The sequence below is a fragment of the Phasianus colchicus genome, chromosome 2 (genome assembly GCF_987193195.1).
Source record: "Phasianus colchicus chromosome 2, bPhaCol1.hap1.1, whole genome shotgun sequence".
NCBI classification, from domain to species: Eukaryota; Metazoa; Chordata; class Aves; order Galliformes; family Phasianidae; genus Phasianus; species Phasianus colchicus.
The window spans coordinates 105,790,523-105,818,177 of NC_143437.1; the positions used below are offsets into that span (position 1 = coordinate 105,790,523).

At 43.6% G+C, this 27,655-nt stretch overlaps 2 protein-coding genes across 5 annotated transcripts in view; one reads left to right on the plus strand and one right to left on the minus strand.

Moving 5' to 3' along the window:
* FBXO16 (F-box protein 16) overlaps positions 1–22,243 on the minus strand; it is a 39,926-nt gene extending 17,683 nt beyond the window's left edge. The window contains exons 1-6 of one of the 3 annotated variants that reach the window (XM_031603855.2): positions 22,158–22,243; positions 15,994–16,136; positions 10,741–10,776; positions 3,572–3,778; positions 2,117–2,281; positions 1,061–1,266 (exon numbers count right to left, since the gene is read on the minus strand). In XM_031603855.2, coding sequence (XP_031459715.2) covers positions 1,061–1,266; positions 2,117–2,281; positions 3,572–3,778; positions 10,741–10,776; positions 15,994–16,089 — 710 coding nt within the window. In that variant the 5' untranslated portion in view covers positions 16,090–16,136; positions 22,158–22,243. Of the gene's footprint in view, positions 1–1,060; positions 1,267–2,116; positions 2,282–3,571; positions 3,779–10,740; positions 10,777–15,993; positions 16,137–20,765; positions 20,865–22,157 lie in introns of those variants that run through there. The other 2 variants (XM_031603854.2, XM_090136564.1) reach the window with 2 other exon arrangements.
* A 118-nt stretch (positions 22,244–22,361) lies between these two features.
* Positions 22,362–27,655, plus strand: part of FZD3 (frizzled class receptor 3) — a 52,058-nt gene continuing 46,764 nt past the window's right edge. For both annotated transcript variants that reach the window (XM_031603852.2, XM_090136575.1), the window contains exons 1-2: positions 22,362–22,484; positions 26,693–27,195. In XM_031603852.2, coding sequence (XP_031459712.1) covers positions 27,007–27,195 — 189 coding nt within the window. In that variant the 5' untranslated portion in view covers positions 22,362–22,484; positions 26,693–27,006. The remainder of the gene's footprint in view (positions 22,485–26,692; positions 27,196–27,655) is intronic.

Genomic DNA, 27,655 nt, shown 5'->3' on the forward strand with positions numbered 1-27,655 from the left:
TGTGGATTAGATGGTTCCCAAGGTTTTTGCTGGCACAGGGAAGAGGAATATCCTCCTCTGTGCATTTTTGGTTGGGTGAGAATGTGCAGTCCTTTTCACAGGGACTCACATACGAAGGAGGCAATGGTCAAGTTAATCCACTACGTCTGCACCAGGCTCAGACTAATGATAATGTTACCACAGTTTCACAAGTTACTGCACATCAGCTGAATGAAGGTAACTGCTGAGAGCACCTCCTTGAAAAAAAGGAGAGGTGGCAGAGCCTTAAATGAGAAATGGACAAATTCCTTCACACAACTACCGCAGCCTCCTTGCTATTGTTCCTGCCAGTGCTTGCTGAAATCTGACCACAAACCTGAGATTCTGAAAATACCTTATGCCAGATATGTCAAAGGAAAGAAGTCAATGTGCAAGACTTTACTCTGGGTTGCAGAAATGCTTTCTTTTGTCAGCTGTTGACCAGGTAATTCTGGGAGCCTACAAACTGATGGATCTAAGCACTCCATCCCAGGTAGTGTAGATACAAATCCTACTCACATATCATACGGAACATATACACATACATACTCTACTACCTGCACACTCATTTGAACATCTAAATCTCTTTTCAGCCAGAAGATCCTTGAACTGATAGAATTGTGTATCATCATTCATTCATTCTTCTTTTGTGCATAAATTGCATATTCCTCTCAACTTTGTAGCTTAGAAAACTACAAGCCTATTAAAAAATTATTGAACAAATTCTTGATCTATTTCTTCCCCTTACAACTGTGTAGCTTCCCCAGGAGCTACAGCTTATTTTACAGGCAGACACTAGCAAGATCTACCAATGCACAGTGCTGAAAGGATGCAAAGCAGTGAAGCTGCAACCAGAAGAGGATCAAGATCAATATGAGAAAAGGCAAAAGGGCAGAACAGTGTGCTAGCTTGGGTTTGCAGCCAGGCTGGAGAGCTACAAGGCTTCCAGGCAGCATGAAGCACAGGCAGAGGGAACTTGCAAAGGACACAGACATACTCAATTAGCAGAGAAAAAGCAAAGGGCAGTGACAAAGCCTCTTACGCCTGCCTAGCCTGTTCAATGGGATCGTAGTTGTTGAGGCAGTTGAATCGCATGGTGTCTTTAGGGCACTTGTCTGGTGAACGCCATGGTGGAATTTCTTTTTTCTTCTTTCTAGTCTTCTTTTCTGGTGCAGAAGGTTTTGCTTCTGGAGTGTTGCTTCTCACCTTTTGTACTTCAGTAACTACGGACTCATCCTTCGAAGCAGTCTAATGAGAGACATTAAAAGAAGAAAATTAATTTTATCCTTTAGTGAAAATTTGATTCATTTTACCTAACCTCAGCTCTGTAAGAACTAGGTATTAATTCACTGGACAGAAATAGGCACCCCAGCAGTGCACGTCCCAATGCCCACTGCATTTAGATGGGTGAGTTGCATTGGCTTCTTCCACTGACCTCAGAGACAGCTTATGAGGGAGTTTTGCTGGAGGTCAGAGTTTTGAATTGAAGCCAGAAGGTTCCTGCCTTCACAGTCCCACAAACAAGGGGTCTGGATCAACAAATCTCAAGAGAAAACAGTTGCCACTGAGTAATGTTCCACTTTGCCAAAATGGCCCTGCCACCTTTGAAGAAGACAGGATGAGACAACAGCGAGCCTATAACAGGCAGAACGTGTGGGGTTTTTTTAGCTTTCCACCAGCTAGACTGACTCTGAAACTTCAGCAGGAGAAATGCTGGGCTCCCCACTCCTGCTTATCAGATTGAGGTAGGCTATCACATTCCCCGTAACCTGGAGGAGAGAGGGGGAAAGCCTGGAGTGCTGGAGAGAGAAATTTAGAGGCTAACTCCAGAACAATCTGAAGAGAGGACAGGAGGAGAGGGAAACCTTGGTGACTGCTTCCTTCCTAACCTCTGAGATTTTCATTCCCCCTCATTCTTACCAGGGATGGATGAGAGAAAGCAGACCACATGGTAACACATGAGTTTAGATTCTAATTTTAAATTACATGTGTTCCTTCTTACTAGTGGGGGAAGGTAGTAAGTTTAAAAGTTAGTAACTCTGTTAGCCCAGAGTATTATAACTGGTGTGGAACACCTCCAGAGGAGGTAAGCATATACCTTTGGTCTTGTAACATGCAGCTCTTTCACCATTTCAATGTAATGTCTCTTCCAGATTCCTTGCTCAAAGGGGGTTGGAATGAAGTTGATGTACCAACCAAAACGCAAGCATTTCTTCATCCAGAGCTGATCCAGTTCAGACAGGTTTTTCCAGTGCCAGCTCACCTGTGGGTGACCAGTAACCACATATAAGAGTAGATCAACATCTTGGGGTTTCAGACATCTCAGATTACAGCTGGAGATTTATCTCCCCTGGATGCAGCTCCTTAAACTGACACTGTACTTCAGTGCTGTTTACAGTCCATGTAAAGCCCAATTTCCTCATGATCTGCTCATTGTTTGTTGGCTGATCTCCAGTGCAGGGTGAAATGCTCTAAAAATCACTAGCCAAATGGAAAGACTTCAACCTACTTAGGGCAACTTCCTGCATTTCTACCCAGTAAGTGCATAGGAGTGGAAACAAACCCTTTATTGCATTTTGCTGACAAAAACAGAGAAATAACCTCCCCCCCAGGTCTGATAGACACATTCTGTTTTCTCCCTACTCATGTTCTGCTTTTATAGTCCATTGCACAGTCACCTTGCATGCAATACTTCTTCTAGCCTAAGGGCAAGCATCATCTATTTGCACAATTGTGCTTATAACAGCAAATATTCAATGATATGACAGAAGTAGCACTGTAAGGACCTTCCTTTCTCATATCCTAATCTATTTTCTCCCTGTCTGTGCATGAATACCTGTGATTCATCTACATAAAAAATGAATTGTTGGAGAGAAATGCTAGAGAAAGCTTTAAACAAGCTGAGATTTTGATGTATTAGTATTAATATATGGAGTACTATGTTTGTTAGTGCAGTAATCATGTCACCCATATTTGAGCTTATTCATTCAGAACTAGCTTGGGAATCACTTCAAGCCATGAAAACATATTAGCAGACCAAATCCTTAGACAGTGTGCTCAAAAGCACATCAATAACTTCTTTGCTTCTGCACATTCAGCACTTCACCTTCAAGTATTTTAATGGATCTGGTTTTTACTATTTTTCTTAAAGCAATGTATGCACTTCTTTACAACTACCATGGGCTGACACTTATTAAAACAATTAATGATTCTGCACATTGTGCAAGGTACTTTAAAGAATATGGTTTTCAGAAAGCGCCAGGCCTCCTTCTTGAGAACAATCAGCCTTGTAAAGTGCCACATGTTAAATGGCTTAGAGCAGAGCTCCCAAAATTAGTCTTCGCTTTCATAAACATTGGCCAATTTGATTTAATTTAGGATCTGGGGAAGTGCTGTGTTCTATCTCATACAAGTGTTGCTGAGCATATAGCACCAGGAAGCCAGGTCACAAGGCATTCTTGCATTCCTACAACTTTATTGTAACCTAGTGCTGTTTCCTTTTTTACCTTCCTTGATCTGACTTTCTGAATCTTAGCATGTGTTTTTTTTTTACCTGTGCACATCGACAGAGGCTCCGTGGGTCCAGGAAGGAGAAGATGTATAAGGACAGCACTCTAGGAAGCTTCATGGTAAAATCTAGAGCTTCGATGGGAATTCGATCCTGAAGCTGCTTGGCACAGAATTTCTGCAGGGACAGGGAGCAGAGCTCCAACTGATCCACCAAGATCTTCTGTCTCTGACCATCTGTCCACTTGATAAACTGAAAAAAGAGTTCCAGGTTGTGAGAAACTGGAGATTCGGCTTGTTAAAATAAGTCATACATGTAAGGCAAGGGAAAGTGCCCAAACAGCAGCTTTTGGTGACTCACTCAATAACAAAGCATGTAGGAACCGGGAACAAATGGAGAGGATACATTAAAAGAAACTCTGAAGCCACATAATGTATGATTTATAATCCTCAAAGGATCCAGGATGACCTTGTCCAGGACACAGTCATCCTCACAAGATTCTCAACACCTAGGATCAGTTTGGAAACTCGGCTTCAGTCATGAAAAGGAGACTCAGGTGTGTGTTTGCAGGATTGGGTCCTAAGTTGACTGCTGCTTCCTCACCTATCCTGACTCATATATGGCCCCCAAAACTGCAGTATTTGAGTGCCTCACAATTTGTGAAGTATTTATTCCCACAGTCTGCACAAGAGAGAAATCCCCACTGCCTTGCAAAGAAGCAGAGCAAAGAGAAACTACACCAGTTGCCCACATCTCCCAAGGAAAACGTGACACAGACCTGGCAGCGCAGTAACAGATTTTTCATGGCGTTTCCGTGCTTATGACAGATATCTAAAGAGGAGGAGGAAAGCAGTTGGACCTCACTGTGGGAAGAAATGAGCACTTAACCACACAAACACGTATCGCTTGATACAACAGCAACAACAGCACTGCTCCGAGCAGAGTGGAGCAGAGCTGTGTAAACAGGGTGGGAGCAACGGCAGCCGTACCTGGTGTTTAGCCTGTGTTGACAGCAGGGGATGGAAAGGGCCCTGTCAGCAGGAATCTCCTGGGAGGAGACTGACCTCATCGCCACAATCTGTGCAATCTGTCTCAAAACCTGCAGGAGCAGTCCTGGCTGCGAGGGCAGCACAGAGTGCCAGCAGGGAGGACGTGGCACTGGACCATTTAGTCAGCGCCAACAGGAATCCCCAGTGGGAACCGCTGGCAGCAGAATAGTACAGAGACTTCCAGAGGCAGAATGCAGATTCCTTGCAACCCAAACTCCCCTTCCTTACAAAGGGCAAGTTCCTAAGGAGCCAGGCCTGTCTGGGGAATGCTGCCTTCCTCTGCTTCTTTCTTTCTCATGCACTGGCCATACCTTTAACACACGTTCCTTTTTCTGTTTCCTGAAGCCAGCTTTCCACAGCTGACAACTTGCTCTTATGGGTCAAATCACAGCACAGTTATTTCTGCATTTAACACCAGGGGCATTTGAAGAACTTACTTAAACATGGTCTCCACAAATTAAAAATAGTAGTAAGAAAAAAAAAAACATGCAACTCTTCGTATATATATATATATGAGCATCTTCATATAGAGATGTGCATATATATATGTGCTTATGAAGAGCTGGGTAGATTCAATGCCCAATTCCCTTCCTTTCCTTTCTCTCTGAGAATAAAATGAATTACAAATTTAATCTTTTTTTTCCCTCTGTTTCCACACCAAAAATTGATGGTGAACTGGAGGATCAGCATTATTATGGTCTAAAATATACTGGGCAGATGAAAAGTAAGAAGAAGTAATTTCTTCACAGATCATCTTACAGAACTCTTTGTTCCTTTCTTTATTTTTACCTGGATGTATTTAATTCCAGGACTGGACAATAAGCTGTGAGCAGTAAATAGCTCTGCTCCTTCTTGCAGACACCTTTACAAGACCTTCATGTAGGTCAGCAAGGACAAGAAGGGCTGGAACAGGGAACCCAGACAAAAAGCCAAAGAGAAGAAAGCTCCCAAATGTCCACATCTTTTCATATACAAACAGCAAATTAAGGAATACACCCTTTCCCTCCCCTCCCTATTTTGCATATGACTTTCACCTCTAATGGAGTTTAGCAAAGTGCTAAGCAAAAACTGAAGCAGGACCTTTGGATTCAGCACTTAGGAACGTGTCCTCTAAGAATACAAATTCAGGTGAAGATGCATCACAGGGGGACAGAGGAGGCTTTGCCTGTGCCTTTCTTGCTTTCAGTTTGATGTGAAAGGTTTTTTTCTGTCCTGTGACCGAGGGGGAAGAGCTTCTGCTGCACAGACTCCTCATTCATGTTCACAGCTACATCCTTTTCTCATTAAAACGGTCTGCAATCATCTGTTAACGAAGGTAAATTTCTCCTGGATAAGTTCCAGAGACAAGGGGGTAACTGGCTTCCTCCCTTCCACACCAAGAGATTAAGTGAACTGATCAAAGGAAATATAGATTCTCTTTCAGAGAGACAGAATATTTGCGTCCGTTTAACTCTTCCCATTCTGCCACTGCTTTGCAATGGAGCAATTCCTTCCAGCATCCTCAGCCTTACACCACGTGGGAGACTACACTAAATCAGTGTCACCCTGTCAGGAGCATGGGAACACACAGCTTCTCCTCCACTGCATTCAGCAGCAACCAAGTATTTAAGCAGGCATAATTTGTCTCTTTTCCAGTATTAACAAGCATGTCCCCATCCCACATTTGGCAGCCTTTCTCCACAGTTCCTCCCCTTGCATGTGATTACAGCAATCCAACCAGTCGGACCGGATTCCCCTTTTCAAGGGACTGCACCTTCTCAATCCGCAGCCAGGAACATTTTTCCTTTTCTGTGTCTTTCCCCAAGCCCTGGAGAACAATGTCTCCCCAGGGATCTGCGTGACATAAGGCTACCGACCGTTGCACCAGGGAATGCAGAGTGCCCAGCCTCTACTCCTTGCGATCAGTTTACGATTAATCCATGAGTGAACACACACAAATAATGCAGCCTGACACCAAGGGGATAGCCCAGGACCTCAGAGCTGAAGAACAGAAGCTCTGCCGCTTAACCTAAAGAGGCCCCACTCTGCTCTAACAGGCAGGTTGTTTTACTGACTTGAACCAGCCACTGAATTGGGACATAATCCTTGCCTCCAACCCAGCGTACTGACGTGAGTTCATAGGGTTACAATCACACTCAGGCAGCCCTGTGCTCTGCAAACATAGCACAGAACTCCCAAGTCAATACTGCCCTTCTGGAACACATTAATGTAGAATAACTTGCAAGTAGATGGATGGTTCAGCTCAGCAGAAGCAATTTTTGCCTCCTCAACCACCTTCTCCCAGCCCCAGTGCAGTGATCTACTTGGAGGCATGGGTTAAAAGAAAAGGAGGCATCACCTGGTGTCCATACATAGAATCATAGAATTGTTTGAGGTGGAGGGGACATTTAAAGGCCATCTGTCCCACTCCCTGCACTGAACAGGGACACTCACAGCTCCATCAGTGCTCAGAGCCCATCCAGCCTGACATGAAGGATGGGGCACCACCACCTCTCTGGCAACCCATGCCAGTGCTTCATAATCCCATAAAGACCTTCTCCTCATATTAAATCTAAATCTCCCCTCTTTTATTTTGAAACCATTTCCCCTGATCCTATCACCACTGCTGTTAAAGAGCCTGTCCCCTTCCTTCTTACAGCCTCTTTTAGGTACTGAAAGGCTGAAAAGACCTCAGGTCTCCCCAGAACCTTCACTTCTCTCAAGTGGTTCTTTGCCACAAATTAACTCTGACCAGATGTAACCCATGAGGTGAACTGAATCATTGTTAGGGCTCCCCAATTTGTCCACATCTCATTTGGCTAGAGCAGAAGCTGAGATGCTCTGATCACATGGAGGCATTTAAGCTTAGGTATCTTAATCTTAAGTTCAACTCTAGCCTCATTGTCTACTTACTAACCTGCATGTCAGCATAATAGCATTGAGTGTTAAAGTAAAGCAAAATGATTTTGTGTTTTTTAGACTAATGGGAGGAAGTTTTGGCTTGCAGTATTGAGAACAGAGCAGAAAGGGAAGCTGAGAGGGAGTCCATCAAGGCATCTGCAATGGTGCAATCTAGAATAGCAGCTAGAAGAAAACAAAAAGAAAACTGAGAAATGTTAACTCTTTCCCAGAAGTTTTCAACTGAAAGATAGCAGCACAATTTATCTTTTGTATGTATCTGGAAAGCGTTTGACTAAAGCAGTGTGATAGAAATTCACCACAAATGCCTCCAGCAAGATCAAAGCCTGCAAATACACAGCTCTGAGAACAGCTATGTAGGACAGACTATCTGCTGCTGCTACACACTAGCACTGCAGTTGTACCTTGATGAGTTCAGTGCAATGTGAGACAGCCAAGAGCCTGTAGAGGGTCCCACTGTTTTTCTTCAATAGGGCAGGCGACAGCACAGCCGGTCCTACACCCTTTGGGGCTGCTCAGCCATGCAGAAACAGAGAGAAGAAATCCCTTCAGTTCACCTAGTTCATTGCTTTTCAGCCTGTGTCCTATGGACCACAACAGCCTGGGAGACAGACATCAGCTTAAAAAAGTTGAGAAACAGTTAGTTAGTTCAGCTCCTAGTGCAAGGAGGGATCCATCCTGCCTAAGACAATCCTGACAAATATTTGTCCAACCTGTCCTCAAAAGACTCCTGCAGTGGAGGTTTCCACCCCTTAGCCCCCAAGGCAAGCTATTGCAGCTGTGAATTAGCTGTAAATTTTGCTGGTGTCTAACTTGTATCTCCATAATTGAGATACAAGCCCATTATTTCTTATCCTATCCAACGTGAATACAGAGATCATTCCCTTCTTTTTCGTGTGCTCTAATCTGTTATTGTAAAGATGTTACTGCACCTTTTCTCCATCTTCCCTAGAGTAAACAGATCATTTTCAAATTTCCTGGACCTGAGGCCATTCTCAGAAGCACCTCCAGCTGATGCTCACCTTTCTCAGTATGCATGGTACAATACTGGCAATGGCTCTGCCTTTCAGACAGCTCTTTGGGATATTTCCCCATTTTTATCATTATAAGACAGTCATATTCATAATTCTCAGTATATTTTATACAGAATTGCAGCATACTTTGGTTTTCTTGTATCTGCAGTTTTCATAAATATCATTCTTACTCATAACACTTTTCATTTGTCCCTATCAAACTGCAGAACTTTTCATTTTCATTTCTAATCATTTCTAAGTTCATCATTTCTAAGTTCATGAAATCACTCCCAGCCTGATAGCATCTGTAAATGAATATGTATTTTCCATTCCTTCACTCAGATATCACCAAAAATGAACATTGCTAAACTCAGGATGGAGTTCAGCCCATTTGTAACTACATTGAATGTGGATTCCCAGCCATAGAAAGCCAATCTTCAGCAGTTTCATCTAATCCATACTTCCTGAGTGCACTCTGAGAGGATTGTGTGAATCAATGTAAAAGTCCTGCCAAAGCACTGTGGTTTCTTGATAAAGTTTCTCCCGAACTCAGGCTGCCTTAGGCTTTGCATACAACATAATGCCAAAGACTTTGAAGGGAGCTAAGAACAGCTTTTGTGCTTTCCATGCCCTTTTCATTGGTATGATGGATGACAGAAGCACAAGGAGAATTAACTCCAAAGGAGCATGGTGAGAAGTACTGATCAAGTGTCAGATGGGGGTCAGGTATTTAACCTTTCAGAAGATGATTCAGCACTTGTGTTGTGTTTGGGGGAAGGTTATTTCCAGATTTTGGCTCTTTCAGTAGGGGTTCCAACAACATTTTTTACCAGCATATATACCATAGGCATTTTAAATCACCCATCAATTTTCAAGAAATAGATTTGAAGGCTATGAGTTCATGTTAAAAGGTGAACAATCATCCAATTATTTTGTTTTCTTGGTTTTTGTTAAAACCCTTGATATCAAAAGGCACACAAATAACAAGATGTGAACAGCGTATTTCCTATAAAGATGAATAATCTGTATGAACTTAAAGTCAAAATGCTTGTCTGTAAGAAACAGTTTACATGCAAAAAGCTTTCACGCAAGTGCCTTAGTAGGCATACAGAATAAGCATCACAGTTCACACAAAGTTACTGTACAAATATCCTTTCTCAAATAGCATTATTTCTACATTTATCTTAGCCTGAGTACCATATGTAACAATGTACCTGGCTCTGTGGTTCCATTTATAAAGATGTACAAAAGGCTCAGCCATACAGTCACTGCTTTAATACATCCACTCATTTACTGCAATAAAATCATTGAGTCTGTATTCCTCTTTGCATAGGAGACAGAGCAGATTACAACTACTTTCCCATAATTATATAGGTTTTTTACTCCTAAAAGAGTAAGGATAATGTGATATCTCAGGTGTTGCTGATATTCTGCCATTGCATGCTGTGCCATCTGCTTCCAGGGTAAGTCACTTACGGTTGCATTCCTTTACAGCTGCCAGTTATGACTCCCTTCATAGGCTACAGAAACAGGCATCTCTAGAGGGCTGCTCTTTCATCCTACATTAAGTGAGATGAATTACCTTCTGGAAGCACTGCTTTCTTTCTGTTGACTGTACACTGAGCCTATGATGACCAGACCAGTCAGGCTGAAATCCCTATGTTTCAGTCATACACACTTGGCCAGAGAAACCCTATCCTGAATGCCTATCTTACAGTGATCTCTGGCTGCAGCAGAAAATTCTGTTTTAAGTCTCTGTATACCTCATTTTTTAATCAAAAACAGGATGACAGCACTTTCCTGACTCATACACAAGTTATGAAGATATTGATGGCATGATACTGTGAGATGGTCAGTGATTACAGCTTTAGGGGCCCTGTGTGTGCTCTTAGTAGATATCGTGTCAGTTATTACCATCTTTAAAGACTTTCTGTCAGGTAAAGGCAATACCTGAACACCCAGTATCCTTTCTGAAGACTTCACAGACTTTTTTGAGGGCTTCTTATCTTATTACAGAACATTTTGAGAAAAGAATCCAATTTCCCAAGTTCAAAACTTACAGAAATAAGGCACCAAGAAAAATGTATACGTTTGCCTTCATCAAAAGTAGAGCAGTTAAAGTTCACTTTCACGTATCTATCAGGAAAATGAATCCCTTTTTCAAAGTAGGGTGTTATACATTCTCATTACAGTAATCTCTTGATAAGTTCAGAAACCTAACTGTATTTAAATATACATAAAGGAAAAAGTTTACCCATTTTCTGAACAGGGCTCTTCTTTCTTCAAATACCTGTAAAACATAAACACACAATTAAAAATGAATACTTTAAGGAGATTCAGTATTTGCTAAGAAAAAATATAGCTTGAAAAAAAAAAAAAATCTATGAAATCTGGAAAATAGAAACAGCATCACAAAATGGGCGAAGTTGGAAGGAACTTAAGGAGAATGGTTAAGTTTCAGGTCCCTGCTAGGGTCAACTAAAGTATGTTGCTTAGGGCCACATCCAGCTGGATTTTGAATATTTTCTTGGATGAAAACTCCGCAGTTTCTCTGAGTAACTTGTATGTGACCACTCTCATGGTAAAAATGTTTTTTCTTATGGTCACTGGAATTTCCTGCATTTCTGTTTGCAGCCATTGTCTCTTGGCATTTCCCTGGAAGCTACCATGAAAAACCTGGCTCTGCGTTCTTTACCTCCTCCCATCAGGTATCCAAATACACTGATAAGATTTGTATCTGAGCCCTTCTTCTCCAGGCTGAACAATCCCATAACTCTCAACTCTTCCCTATGTGTCAGATGCTCCAACTTCCTGATCATTTCTGTGATATTTCACTGGGTTTGTTCCTTGTTCTTTGTCTTTCTTTTATGGGGGAGTCCAGAATCAGACACATCCCCAACCAATTCTTCCTTGTTTATAAGAATGTGGACCAGCAGAACATCTTCCCTTGTTGGCTCCTCGATGACCTGGGTCATCAAAGTACTCCTGAAACCTCCTGGGTTGCTTGTGCCGTACTGAGTTGCCCTTCATAGATATTTATTTACTTTTTTGAATAGATTTCATTCTTCTGAGTTGGAGAAACTGGGTAATGGAATGGATACAACGTGGGTAGCTATCATAGAGCTCTGGCAATGGCTTAATAAGGCCAGTTGTTGTGGCTCATGCTGTCCCTAGGTTCTTTACAGTGACAACTAACAAGATGGATGAATGGTATCAAAATACAGCGGAGGATTTGTGATGCTGACCTTCATCCTTAGGGAGCTAGATATGAAAGCACTAGCACGTGGCTTTCCACTACTACAAGACTGCCTTTATGCTCAGGATTATGACCTTGCAAGTGAGGAAATGCTATAGATGTATTGCTTCTTTTTTTTTTTTCCAGAAGACAGATCAAGGAAAAAGCCCAGTTTATAACTGTACATAAAAACAGCTATTAACCACAACTAGAAAAACATGCTTGATCATTATAAACTCCAAAAATGTTATTGCTTTGACAGCCTGCAAAGAAGGTTCCTGCAGAGAAAGACATTATCAGTGCTGATGTCTGGTACAGCAGTCGTCAGCATTAGCTCTGTCTCTCTCAGCAGGAGTGTCTCTTGTGAGGAGTGAAAAGTGACATTTCTTTTATTTGCAAGTTGACAGTTATTATTTGCTTTATTTGCATGTGGGACACTTGGCAAAGTGAAAAAAATACAAAAGATGAACAAGCTGAACTTGGAAAGGGATTTGCCACAAGCAAATGATGAATAGTCAAAGATCTAAGTTTTGAGTTGGATAATTCAAGTGAGGCAGGGAGCTATTTATGTAACTGAATGCAATTTAATGGTCTTTGATCAAAGAAAGACACATATTTGCTTTCAGCATTTTTGGAGATACAACTAAGCCAACTCTGTTAGAAAAGTTCTGCCTACTCCAGGCACTTGGAAGCATTAATTAGCAACAGAATAGCCCCAGATTGGTATAATCATCCACTGAGCTAATCAGATCTATTTTTACTGTCTTCTCCTCCAAGGCCTTCAAGTTACACCTATCTCTTACCTAGGTTGGCTGGCTTAGGATTCAGCTCAAAGCCCAGGTTGCTCCTGCAAACTGCCATCCCACATCTGTGTTCCTAGGTAGCTATAAATAAACTCAAGTTCTGGGCTGTCTGGCAAATCCCTCCAGTCTTTGCTGCAAATGCCACTGAGGCTCTTTTATCCCACTGCATAATTCTGACTAACTGAAGGCAAATAATCTCTTGACTTCCAGTCTTTCCTTAAATGCAGCTCCTCCTCTGGTTTTCTGAGTGTGAATATTGCTTAATTCAAGGTTTCCTAATTCTGGCTTCTTTACTTTGGTCTGTTCCTGCTGGAGATTCTGAATTTAAAGGAAATGATTGCCCATGACCCAGTGGTAACACCATGACAAGCTCTGACAGCTGCAGTGAGGGCAGAAAAATACAGATGGAGGCTACAAGACTGAGGATATACAATGAGCAGGAGACATCTTGGGTCCTGACATCAATGCAGACAAGTGCACTCCTGAGCATATCTGAAGATCTAGGGAAATCTGCAGGAACCACAGAAGGTGCATCCCCAGGATTAACCCAAATTAGACAGGTGGCAAATTTACACTAACTGTTTTGAACCTGCTCCTAGCAGTTGTTTAGATGGAGCTTAAATGCTATTGACCAACTCTAAATTCTCACCATTCTTGCCCCTCATTGCCAATTTGTCTAAGAAGTATTTTTCTTAGGCATCTATTTTCTCTCTGTTTTTATCTTCTCATTGTTTTTCACATACCTTCTTTCTATAAACTCTTTACTTTTTCAGACTTTGTCTTCACTCAAAAGTGCAGAAATGAATAGAGATAGGATTGTATGAAAATAAAACCTTCTCACACCTTATATATATCAATTGGATTATTTCCTGATTTCACCTGTTGGCAATATTTTTGTTGCAACTATTTGTTTTCTACTAACTCTGCAGAGCCAGCACTGAGAGCTGTAGGGATAAATGAAAGAGTTTCAAACCTGGATCAGAAGCAAATAAACACTTTTTAGCATGAATTTCATCACTGATCACAGCTCCGGGAGATAGGAGGTAGGTTCTTTCCTACCTAAAACAACAACATTAAGATGTTGGTGGATGACAGAAAGACAGAATCACAGAATCACAGAATCACTAAGGTTGGAAAAGACCTATAAGATCATCCAGTCCAACCATCCACTTATCACCAATGGTTCTCGCTAAACCATATCCCTCAACACAACATCCAAACGTTCCTTGAACACCTCCAGGGAAGGGGACTCCACCACCTCCCTGGGCAGCCCATTCCAGTGCCTTTCAGAGAAGTAGTATTTCCTAATATCCAGCCTGAATCTTCCCTGGCACAGCTTGAAACCATTCCCTCTAGTCCTATCACCAGTTATACAGGAGAAGAGGCCGACCCCCAGCTCGCTACAACCTCCCTTCAGGTAGTTATAGAGAGCAATAAGGTCTCCCCTGAGCCTCCTCTTCTCCAGACTGAACAATCCCAGCTCCCTCAGCCGCTCCTCATCAGGCCTGTGCTCCAGACCCCTCACCAGCTTTGCTGCCCTTCTTTGAACACGCTCCAGGGCCTCAATGTCTTTCTTACAGTGAGGGGCCCAGAACTGGACACAATACTCAAGGTGCGGCCTTACCAGAGCTGAGTACAGGGGAACAATTACTTCCCTACTCCTGCTGGTCACACTACTTCTGATACAAGCCAGGGTGCCATTGGCCTTCTTGGCCACCCAGGCACACTGCTGGCTCATGTTTAGCCGACCGTCAACCAACACCCCCAGGTCCATTTCCTCTACACAATCTTCCAGCCACTCCGCCCCAAGCCTGTAGCGTTGCTTGGGGTTGCTGTGGCCAAAGTGAAGGACCCGGCATTTGGTCTTATTAAACCTCATCCCATTGGCTTCAGCCCAGCTATCCAGCCTGTCCAGATCCCTCTGTAGGGCCTCGCTACCCCCAGGCAGATCAACACTTCCAGCAATCTTGGTGTCATCTGCAAACTTACTGAGAGTGCACTCAATGCCCTCATCCAGGTCATCAATAAAGATATTGAAAAGGACAGGCCCCAGCACCGACCCCTGGGGAACACCACTCGTGACCGGTCACCAGCTGCATTTAGCTCCATTGACCACCACTCTCTGGGCCCGGCGCTCCAGCCAGTTCCTTACCCAGCCAAGAGTGTACCTGTCGTGATGTGTGTCTGTAAAAATGTGTTGTAAAGAGTGTAGGAAGCAGACATTAAAATGATGCAAAGGCTGGAGAATCTGCCAAACTGAAGGAACTTCAAAGGGCTCAATCTGTTTAGTTTATCAAAAAAAAAAGATCAAGTGTTGGCTTGAAGCAGAGTAAAAGTACTTCCACAATGAAAAAAAAACCTCATTACAAAAGAGTTTAATAAGCTAGCAGAGGAAGATTTAGATGATGGAAGCTTATGCTAGAGGTATTCAGACAAGAGACAAGGTTTAATCTTTTAATGGTGTAGAGGATTAGCCAAGAAAAAAAAATTGTTAGCAAAGTGATGAAATTTTCATTTCTTGATAATCCCTGAGGAACTCTATATGCTTTTGTGGAAGATACATTATAGCCAAATTCTAGTTACTGAGCTCAAGGCACAGAGAGCTGTGTGAAATGAGGGCCTGAGAAATCCAGGAAGTCACACTGTGTAATGTAATGGCCCACTCTGGATTAAATTCAATGAATCATCAACAGATATATTAACTAAATTCTGAGGGAGGAATGTTCTCCTGATGATGCATGAGATAAAAAAAATACCTTCCTTGCGTTAGCAGGTCCCAGATTTAGCCTGCAGAGTGGGAGACCAGGAAATGCATCTTGTTATTTATAAATTGAGTGCATCACTTCAATTTACAAAATATCAACGCAATCTCACTGTGGCCAGGCTTAGCAAAACAGTCAGGGTGTGGGTACTAAGTTCTCTCCTGCAAATTGTGGTCGAGCACTGGCCACTCAGAAACACTGGCACTGGGTTTGCTCTGGGGCTAAGTCTTATAAGGCAGGAAAAGAATGGCTTTCACTAAGAAATGAATACATATTTTTTTGTTTAAAAATGGTTTACTTGTCAAAATAAGAATACTTCAACTAAATGCTTATATGCTTTGAATATTAGAACTTTCAGATTTTACAGAACATAGTAGGTTTTATACATGTGTATATATCATAAAAACTATGTATTTCATATATATACATTTATTCCTAATATTAAACAAATTATTGAAGTTCTGATTCCATTATTCATGACTTACACAGCCAAAAGGACAGGTTAATTTTTTCTGAGACTTGAGAGTTGGTGAAACAGAATTTGCTTTAAGGCTTGTGAATATTCAAAACCCAACTGGACAAGATCATGAGCAAATCCTCCAGCTGACTTTGTCTTGAAGAGTTGGACTCAATTATCACCAGAAGCCCTTTCCAAAACTCACCAGCTCTGTGATTCCACAAATTTGACCCATTTGCACAGAATTTACCTGCTCGTTCATGAGTGGGTTGTTCAGTGGTGTCCATGTGCTCATCTTGATTTGTAGCTTGGGGCTATTCATGTTTTTAGAAGTTGCAAATGCCATCGATAGGTGAGATGGTGAATCTACCAATGTCTTGTAAGCACCAACCCCTACAACAATTGAACAGAACAAAGACGAGCATTATCCTTGTGCTACTCCATTACTGCATGTTAGTGAAAAGCAAATCACTGCAGATTGCAATTCAGTGACTTCAAAGCATAGCAGTGATGCAAGTGAAACTATCTGAAGGTCAGTTAGGGTAAGGCCTTCTTTTTATTTTGGGCACTCATAGTAACTTGACAGCAAAGCCCAGATTTCCTGATGGAAACGTCTGTGTGCTAACATGATATCAATAATTAATAATTAAGCAAGTCTTTCCCATCACAAATGTTATTGAACGTGCCTTTGCTTTTTGCTGCATAAGTAATCACAAGAGGCTATTTGCAGTGAGCTAGAAAGCACATGAAATTTCTTCCCATTTGCTGGCACTGAAAACTGGAGATTGCCTGTGCACCTACTTAAGTGACATCAGATAGATTTTTGCTGATTCTGATGGGCATATAATGCCAGGCTTCAAAGGGCCAATTTGTTTCCATCACACTTAACTGAAAGAATGAAATCCAGAATGATTCAGAATCAACTGAAATTTCTCAGCATCCTGTCTTCAGGCAGATTGGTTTTGATGGTTTATATTGACTGTGCTGCTCTTTGAAACAAAAATTCCTACCTGAAGTAAATAGGGCATTTCACACAATTTTCCCTTCCCTTTTGTGAAATCCAATAACTGGACTTTGGTCAGAAAATCCATTTCTTCATAGACTTTTGCCCAAAACCAGGAAAAGCTTTCTTTTTTCCTTCATCCTCTACACCACAGATGGATTCAGCAGGATAATGTCATTGCTTACCTCAGAGATCCAATTTCCAGACTGGAGCTGCCTGAAAACCAAGTCATTTCTTTCTAACTAACATTAAAAAAAAAAATCTCAATTTCTTTCATACAGTTATCAGGTAATCACTGTGCAAGAACTTCAGACTGCTTAAAAGGTTCACGGTGGCAAGATGGACTTCAGGAATGCAAGAAAAGGAAACTCAGCACTGAGTGACTCCAACGTTGTGTTTCCAGCCTCCTGTGTATCCAAGCACCTCCAACTCCATACAACAAACACCTTTATAGCTAATACAGCTCTAAGGCTCACATAATACATCTCCCTGAAAGCCCAGTCCTTCTTTCCTTACCCAGACAAAGTTCCCATCTATATTAATGGGAGATTAATCTTCAAAAACCCACTGCAGGAGCTGTCTGGGCACTTCACCTTTTTGGATTTTTCCTCTTTTTTTTTTCCTAAATTCTTTAGGAATCAAAATCTAAAGAAAAAGTGAAAAATCTTTTATATCTATCTGCCTCTGGTGATGTAATATTGTCCACAGTAAGAAAATAAGTTCCTACCAAGAGTCTGAGTTCTTTCTTTCTTTTGGTAGAGATGCTGAAATAACTTATGATATGCCCAGGAATTTTAACTTCCGACAGAAAAGCTGTTAAAAGCAAAAGGACTTACAAAGGCTTCAAATCCTCACATTCTGTAGTTGGCAAACATTAGAAGCTTCTTGTGCAACTCACTAGTTGCATTATGGATATGCATTACAATCACTTTCTGTGTTGTTGTTTTGTTTTTCTACAGAGCCCCTGCCCTTTTCAACACACAGAAATACAACATTACGAGCTAGAGAAATAGCTGCTCTGCCAAAAAAACAGGTTCTGGCAACCGTGTCCTGTTTTTCAGGGACAACCTTCTACATTAGTCACAAAACCATCAGTTGTCACTGCAGCACACTCCCAGGCCAGGATTCGTGTTCCAGTTTGCCTCCCCAATGCAGGCAGTGCTTTCTTGGTGTTGGAACAGCTGCAATTCAGCCAACATCTCACTGAGCTGGCACATAAGCAGCCCCATAGCCCAGAGAAACAGCAGTGCCTCTGGACCCTCTTGTGCTGCTGATGTACCAAAAATGTAGCTCCCAACACAACTGGCTGAAGTCACATCCCCTGCTGCATATGCCATAAAGCTGTTTGTTTGAATTGCAGTTGGTATTCGAGCCCAATGTGTGAACAGGCCTGCAAAAGCAGGTACCATCAGGCAAAAAGATGAGCGTAGCCAAATGGCTAACCTATTAGTGCACAGCATGCTAGCATGCTATCCCTCTCTCCTTCTGTCTGTTCTCCAGAGGAAAACCAGTAGCTCTTGTCTTCACCCTGAACCCCCCCAGCCTTAGCAGGATTAACAGCAAATCCTGCTTCTCCAGCAGCATGGAGTAACTCTGAGCAGAGTTAATCTGTGACATGATGCTGAGGTGGCTGCAGCAGTGGCTCACTGAGCTCAGCACAGCAGCTGGTGCACTGTGCAGACCTGTGCTTGTCAAGCTGTTTAGCTCAGGCTCCATGTTTCTCCTGTAATACTTGTTATCTTTGGACAGGTTGTCCAAAATAACATTCCTGAGATTGCTCTAGCTTGTTCTTCATGTATCCTGAGATGAAATTAATCATGATCAGCTGATTTGGAAATGGCCAACCAGCAACAGACATGAGATGATGTTAAGAAGAAATCAAGCTTTAGATGTATGCATGGAAAACATTCATTACCCAATGAGGGGCAGCTATTGACCCATGATGCTAAAAATATAGGATATCCTAACACAAAAACTAAAAAGGAAAGTGAGGAGTGGGTGGCAGGTGTAAGTACCAGTGCAAATGAGATTTGAAGGCAAAAGCCTGGCAAAGGATGAAGTTGTGTGGCTATACACGATGTTTACATGTTGGCTGTGTCTGACTAACTTCACAGCACGATGCTCAGGGATCTCCAGCTGTTGCAAAGTAATGGTGTTGCACAATTTGCAGAAAGCAGGTAAGCCTGGCAGAGCACAGATGTTAAAAACGGAGAGGAGCAGCAGGAGAACTGTGCACTGAACACCTTATCTCCAGCTCCTGTAAAAAACTTCTGAAGCAAACAGTTTAACTACACCTCTGGGTGATAAGGAGGGTCCAAGATTCAACCTTTATCTGTCAAGAAGAAACAGTGTAAATCAATCTGATCTTCTACAGCGGGACCACAAGCCCTGAGAGCACTGAAATTAATGATATGTCTTAGTTTCTTCAAAGCTTTTGACAAGAACTGAGTGCAGCCCTGCTGAAAAGGACTTATGGGTACTGGTGGAGGGCAGCTGGACATGAGCCAGCACTTAAGGGTCCCTTCAAACTCAAAAGACACTATTACTCTATGATAGCTTTACTTGCTGTCCTCACAAGCACGCAAAGAAAACAAGGTTTTGATGATACTTCTGCATGGGTTACTCAGCTAGAGAGTACCTAGGAATGGTTAAAATACAAGTTTGAATAAATTGATAAATTGACAAGACATGATAAATTGAGAGGGCATCCAAAAGGTTTGTGCTTTTTGTTATGTCTGGAAGTGGCATATATGAGTTTCATAGGGAAGAAAACCTAAGTGGCATTGTCTAATACAGCAAAATAGTTTAACAACTGATCAAAGTCCTGCTGAAGCCAACAGAAATGCTTTCACTGATTTCACTACAAGTTTGGTCAAGCCCTCGATTTAAAAAAGTACGATTGTATTCAGGAAAGATTAGCCATACATAATGATCGTATCATATTAACTAATGGCATTGGAATCATTCCCTGTAGCTGGATTAACCCTATAGAATGGCATTCCAGAGGTTTGTACAAACCATACTCAAAACAAATCCTTCAGAAGCAGACCCATTTTATTAATGTTTTGGACCACACCTCTATAGCAATAAGCCCTTGTGGATCAATACAGCCTGCTGTACTCAGAGGTTTAAGAATGTCTTTTCCAGAGAAAGAATCTAATCACATTAATTGATGTGATGACAATGGTGCAGTTGTATTTTGCTTTGAATAAACAGATTTATGCATGAATCTAAAGCTCAGACAAGTAAGTCATTTTTAATGTAAATTAGTTTATCACCAATAAACAATGCACTGATTAATGCCATGGACGAAACAGTCTAAAAGGCAGAGTAACAGAAGTCTAAAAGGCAAAGTTAACAGAAAAGAGAGCTAGAATACAGGCCAAATCATAGGGCTCTCTGCACAGAAAACAATTCAAGAGGATAGGTCTGGAGGGAAGAGGTAAAGAGAAACGGGTACTTATATGAGGGGAACACAGAGAAGGATGGCAAGAGGAGAAGGGCAGCAGGCTAACTGCTTATTTGCAATGATTTACAAATGATTTACAATGAAGAGGCCAACACTTCTCTTGAGCCAGCCCTAGCTTCCAGGGTCACTGTGGTGGCAATGGTTTGGGATCAATAAACCCAGAGCATGGCACTGCCACAGTACTGATAAACCTAGACATCTGCAGCACCTTCTGCCACTGACATTTCTGCTCCTCCCCAGCTCAACACCTCTATGCAGCCTGTGCTGCCTAAGACTAACACCCTTACCCCTGCCAGAGTGTACTAGAAATATCCAAAAACCAAGGCTTGAGTAACCTGCAATTCCCAGGCAGTTAGTAGTTGCATTTCTCCATGCTGCATAATGCCCACTGAGCCATCAGTACCTCCATATCCCATACCAGAAGCACCTCCACCGACCCACAGACCCCAATCCCCTTGTGCTCCTCCATGCCATTGCCAGCAAGCTTGCTACATTGCTTTAACATCCATCCCCACTCCTCTTTTCCCCATTCAGACCAAAGGACTGGTACCTTTCCTGGTCTCCAGTCTTCCAATAAGCCCAGTGATCTCCCTACACTGCTGGAGTACCTGACTGCTTTTCTCTTTGTCTACATCACAGAGGTCATAGAATGACATAATCATTTCAGTTGGAAGGGACCCTTAATGGCCATCTAGTTCAAATCCTTTGCAATAAACTGGGACACCTACAGCTCATCAGACACTCAGAGTCTTGTCCACCCTGACCTGGGTGTCTCCAGGGACGGGGCATCCATCATAAGTCTGGGCAACCTGTGCCTGTGCCTCACCACCCTTATTGTAAAAAACTTTAAGATTCTTACATTCAATCTAAATCTCCCTTCTTTTAGTTTGAAACCATTTCTTCTTGCCCTATCACAACAGACCCTGCTAAAGAGCCAGTCCCCTTCTTGCAGCTCCCCTCTAGAAATTAAAAGGCCACTTTCAGGTCTCTCCAGCACCTTCTCTTCTCCAGGCTGCACAGCCCCAGCTCTCTCAGCCTGTCCTCACAGGAGAGCTGTTCCATCCCTGGGATCATTTCTGTGGCTCTCTTTGGGATGCACTCCAACAGCTCCATATCTCTCCTGTACTGAGGACTGCACATCCGGATGCAGTGCTCCAGGTGAGGCCTCACAGCAGAGCAGAGGGGCAGGATCACCTCCCTGACCCTGCTGGCCACACTGCTTTGGATGCAGCCCAGGATACAGCTGGCTTTCTGGGCTGTGAGGGCACAGTGCTGGCTCATATCCAGCTGCCATCCACCACTACCAGGAAGTCCTTTCTGGCAAGGCTGTGCTCCCAGCAGGGACTTCCTTGACCCAAGTACAATACCCTGCACATGGCCTTGTTAAACCCCATCAGCTTCTCATGGGCCCACCTTTTGAGCTTGCCCAGCTCCCTCAGGATGGCATCGTTCCTTTCTACTGTGTTACTGCACCACTTTGCCAGGTGTCAGCCGTGAATTTGCACTGTCCCTGTCATTGGTAAAGGTGTTGAAGAGCACTGCTCCCACGATGGACCTCTGGGGAACATCATTTGTGACCGGCCTCCCCCTGCACACGGAGCCATTGACAACAACCCTCTGCGTATGACCATCCGACCAATTCTTCATCCACACCCCTTTGCACGTGACAATTTCTGAGCACTTCTTCCACCCAAAAGCAACGCAACCCCACAGCAGGCCTGGCAGTGCAGGCAGATGGGCAGAGCTCTGCTCTTCAAGCCTCGCTATCTCCCTCCTACAAGCACCACCACATCCCACGGAATGTATCCCCTCATACCCACTTCATTTATGCACTACTGCCTCCATACCCGCTCCCCATGCCCTCCCGCTCTCCCCCGCCCGCTGTCCGGTAGGATCCTTCCTCCCCTCGTCCCCTCCCGGCCCAGGGCCGCCCCCCACTTGCCTCCTCCCCTCCCGCGGGCGGCACCGCCTGCTCCTCCCGCTAGGCCGCTTCCCGTCGCTATGGCAACCGCCGCCCGGGAGGCCGCCAGCCAATCACATCCCGCCAACGGGCTGGGGGGGGGTGTCTTTACCTAGCAACCTGCCCGGCTCGCTCTGATTGGTTCGCGAGCTCCGGCGGGGTGAGGCTGAGTGGGAGAGTGGGCGGGGCGGAAACGCGGGGCGGGGCCGGGCGCTGCGGCGGGGTCGGGCGGGACGGAGGCGCGGCCGTTGCCTCCCGCCGCCACCTGAGGGAAGGAGCGGAGCTGCCGCGGCGGGACCCCGCGCTGAGGTAACGGCAGGGTTCGGGGCCGGGCGGAGCAGTCGGGGTTTTTCCCTCAGGGATGTCGCGCTTTCTGCCACTACGGAGCTCGCAAAGAGCGGGGACGCCCGGTAGGGGGGGGCGGCCATGAGGCGTTCTTCGGGCGGAGGAACGAGCTGAGGGGCTGCGCATCCCCCGGGGGGGCGGGAGGTGCTGCTCCCACCTGCCCGCCTTCTCCTCGCTTCGTGGCGGGCGGTGGCGGCTCCTCGTTCCCTCAGCGCTGCGTCGGGGATGGCTGCTCGCTCGGCGTGAGCTCCTGCGGAGGGAGGTGCTGGAGCTGTTCCTCGGGATCCCCGAGCAGAGATGAGCCCAGGCTGGGAGGCACCAGAAGGATAGAAGCATAGGATGGCTTGAGTTGGAAGGGACCCTTCAAGGCCATCTGGTCCCGTTCCGTGTGCTGAGCGGGGACACCCACAGCTCCATCAGTGCTCACAGCCCGGCCAGCCTGACCTTGAGTATCTCCAAGGATGGGGCACCAGTGCCTCTGTGCAGCTTGTTCCAGTGCTTCAACGTCCTTGTTGTGAAAAACATCTTCCCTACATCCCATCTAAATCTCCCCTCTTTAAGTTTGAAACCGTTTTCTACATGAGTGTAATAGCCACAAATGGAAGGGAACCCTGAGGATCATCAGGTCTTGGCTCCCCACAGGTCTACTCAAAACTGTGTGGGAGTTGGCCTCTGTTCCCAGGTAATCATCAATAGGATGAAAGGTGATGGCCTCTGGTTGTGCCAGGGGAGGTTCAGGGTGGACACGAGGAAAAATTTCTCCTCAGAGAGAGTGTTGCCGCAGTGGCACAGCTGCCCAGGGAGGTGGTGGGGTCACCCAACCTGGATGTGTTCCAGAATTGCAGAGATGTGGCTCTGAGGGATGTGGGCATGGTGGGGTGGGCTGAGTTTGGATTGGATGACCTTAGAGGTCTTTTCTAACTTGAATGATTTAATGAATGTTCGAACCCCATGGTTGAGGGCAGAAAGGATTTCTTCTGGGAGCAGATTGCGGGGATCTGGCCTCAGTGCAAAGAAACCATGGGGAGGGGTGTCAGCATGTGTGCCCTTCTTCCCCTATGGCCTCCTCGTTGGCGTGGAGGATGTGGGAGTTATGCTGTGGTTCTCCCTTAATCCCTAACCCAAATGGAACAGGGGAATTCAGCGCTGGAGTTTCCTTCCCGCTGACTAATTAAAATGGAGTGACGAGAATAATGTATGCTGCTTTTGTGCCTTCATGTGGGTGGGAATGGGTTGGGGAAACTCTGCCAGTGCTTGTATGCAATGTGCAGGTTGCTTTTCTGTCTTCGTGGTCAGAACTGGCTGGGGAATGGCTAGGGTGACATTTTCTCCTCGTCCTCCCAGTTGTGCAGGGCAAATCTAGTTTGCTGTATGGTCTCACATCTCCAGCAGATTTAACCATTGATGTGTTCACCTATAGAGTGTCCTTCTAAAATCTGCTGGTTTCTTCTTTTTTTTTTTTTTCCCCTCATTACTTCCCCTTACTGCCCTCTTTATTAACTTTGAAATTAATTTTTGGGGAGAAACAAATGAATTTGGTATTCAATCCTTTCACATCATGACTTTTCACTCTCTATCATTATCTTCTCTGCATGTCTTAATGTATCTTTTACAGCAGGAATTAGATGGGTTTGCATGATTATAAATAATGTATAAGTGTGCAACCACACCAACAAACAGGCTATTTCCTTCCCCTTTTGCCCACGGTTTCTTTTGCAGTCCCTTAGGGGATGCCTGCCTACCTACCCCCCTCCTCTTTAATCCCGGTGTCACCAAAGGTGTTTTGTTTTGTTTTTATGTACATATAAAAAATAACCACAGGATTCCATATGCAGAGGCTTAACAAAGAACGTACAGAACTGGATCTGTGGTAAGGAATTATCTTGATGCTGAAGACTGCTTGTTATGGCATTCATCTGTCTGCACCAATTAATAGGTCATCTATATGCTTGTCTGTGAAATTTTCACCTCCTGTTGCAATAGCACGGTTGTCTTTTTTCTTAATTTCACTTATTTCTTTTCCGTGAAGGGGCATGAGCTGACCAGTCTCTGTAGCCTGATCTTCTTTTCTGGCTCTAGCAAACCTTTTCTTTATGGTACTGTAGGGTGGTTGGTGTGAGTATATAGCATCAGAACCTCTCTTAGGAAGTGTTGTCTTCTGGTTGCTGCTGGAATGGCATCTGAATTATAGGATCCCCACTAGAAAGGCAATAGCCAATCCTTACCGTGAGTTCACTCTGAAGTTGTTAGATGGAGTCTTCTTGAGTTGGTGCCTGAAGTCTTTGAAAAATAAATTTCTTGAAGGTGAGGGGGACAAAGCTTTTCATGGCCATTTGAGCTTGGAGTTGGGTGGAAATGAGGTGTGGTTAGATGCAGCACATCTTAAATGTTGTGGTGAATTTTGGTCTTTTAAATTCAATGTGTTGACTGCTCTTCTCATCAGTGCTTGCTTGCTTCAGTATGAAAGAAAAGACTGTCGTCTGAGCTGTGTTGGCTGATTCTACTGCTTATCTTAGGGTTCAGGTAGTTCATTTTCCAGCTTTTTTTTTTTTTTTTGGTCATGTTACCTCTTCTGTAGTTTGGAACACTTTTACTCTTTGTGTGCTTTTCTTTATGTTCTAAAGTGTGGCTTCAATCATGGATTTCCTGTCAGTAGCTGTGAAAGAGTAGGCAGCCTGTGGGAGAAAGTTGTCAATGAACTGAATGTAATGTGGTTGTGTTTAACACTTTGGTCTTTTTACTATTTGCCTGTTTGTTTTTCCAGCATGTCTTGAACAGCTGCAGCCAAAGCCATTGCCTCACATGATCTTAAAGAGAAGTGTGGAATAGTTGAGGTTGGAAGGAGCCTCTCAAGATTATCTAGCCCAACCCTCAAGGTTTATGAGGGTTTAGAGGAATAAGTTGTTTAATTTTTCTGACCATAAGATGGGCCCATGTAAACATATATACTTCTCTGTAACTTTTTTTGGCCAGCTGATACTAGCAGAAGGCTGACAGTGAACTCTTTCAGATCTCTCACTAAGTTTGCATTGGAGGGAAAGGAAAACCTTTTTCCCTTTTGGACTTGAAGAATTTAGGGCTCGTCCCAAACATCTGAGAAAAAGCTTTCAATCTTGAGATTAATGATCCTGCTCTGATTTGTGATGCCTCCACCTGGGAACGCTGATGGAGCACTTTGGGTTTCCTGGTTCAAGCAATATTTCTAGATTTCTATTACCTTTCATTGCAAACCATAATTCTTTTAAAAGCACTTGGCTAGAGACTGGATATTACAAATCCATTGCTGTAAAACAAAATTGCTCTAAGAAAAAAGACTCATGGCTCTGTCAGCTTTTCCCAAGCTTTAGCCTCTAGTTCCAGAGTTTTCCTGCAGCAGATGGATGCAATATGCTGAATCCCCTCAGTGCTCTGAGAAGATGTGGACCCAGCCCTGGGAATGACTGCTGTTTGATTTGGCTCTATAGGCAGAGTGGAGCTGGCAGAACAGCACTATTTAGCTACCTGTGCGTTTTCCATCTTTTGCAGTATGTGGAGAAAGGGATGGGCAAAAAACGCTGTCTTCTGGCTGATATGTGCCTGTTACGATGGTTTCTGGAGTGCAAGATATGAAATGTGTGTCTCAGATGGGTTAGAGATTATGAAAATTGGCAACAGCTGGGCTAAAACTACAGGTGTGAGCACAGCTAGCCAAGCCATGAGTGCAGCTTGTAGGGCAGAGCAGAAGTCCTCAGTACAGGTTGAGACTTGTGTATTGGTGGCAGTGACTGTTTTGTTTTTGTTTTGTTATTCAGCAGAAGCTATGTGGCCGTGCAAGTAAAGATGCTATCACTGAGAACGTGCTGGTGGAGCTTGAGTCATGAGAAGCTTGGTTTCAGTGTGGTCAGTGGTTGTAGTCTTACATGGTTGTAAGTTAAAGTGCAGGGTTTCTCTAAAAATATTTTATTCCTAGTAAATAGATTTCTGCCTTTCCACCATCATTTTCAAGTGGAGTTTTGCAGCATACCTCCTTTTTTTTTCCCACCAGAAGGTCAGAGGGTCCCCTGGCCATTTTTAGTCTTGCACACAAGAATTTTTAAGCAATTTTTCTGATGGTGTTTTTGAAACTAAAACTGTAATCAACGAAAGAGCTTTTTAAATGTATTCTATTTGTTGTGTTTTCTTTTTGTCTTAAGCTACCTGACAGAGGAAGAATGTAACCTGGCTGCTGTTCTATCAGGATGGAGTCAATTGTGTGGGAATGTGGTTAAACATCTGAATACCTTAACCTAATGCACGGTGGTAAAGCAAAATGCCTCATACGTCTGTCTCAAATGCATCATCTTCAGGACTGAGCTAACAATGCTGTGCCCTGAGAGTTTGCCAGTTTTGAAGAACCTAAACCAGGACTGCAAATAACTGCTGTTGAAGCAAAATCAGAAGGCAGGAGAAGAGTTGGAAGAGCTTTCTGGCTGGGCTCAGGGACTGGCCCCATTCACGACGTGGAAGGATGGCTGTTAGCTGGATGTTCTGCTGCTTTTGGCTTTTGGATGTCTTGGTGGGCTGCACAAGAGGGCACAGTTTATTTTCTTGTGAGCCCATCATCCTGCGGATGTGCCAGGATCTGCCTTACAACACCACCTTCATGCCTAACCTTCTGAATCACTATGACCAGCAGACAGCAGCATTAGCAATGGAGGTAAGGCTATGTTTTTTTTAATCAGCACATATGATTTTGGCCTTTAATTGATAGATGGTTTGTAACATGAGCTAACAAGATACATTAGAACTAAACTACATTAGAAATAAAAATGAAAAACATCTGTAAGGTTAAATATAGAAACAAACACTACTTGCAAAACATGCACTGTAATAAGTACTAAAATATTGAAAAAAGCTGAGTGAAATAGACTGGATGTGTTGGTATGTTACTTGAAATATTTAGTCTAAGAACGTATATTTTGAATGGTCTGCCAGCTAACTGAATGCCAGGAAAATGGTGTGCTGAGCAAAGGCTGGAGTTCTGAAGACTTCGGTGATTTGTACAACTTGGCCTTTTCTTACTTGAAATTTGGTGTAGAGAAGATGTGAAACAATGAGACCATGAAAATAATGGAAATTGCTAACTTGTTAGTACTGCTTTCTTCAGCTACGAGGAT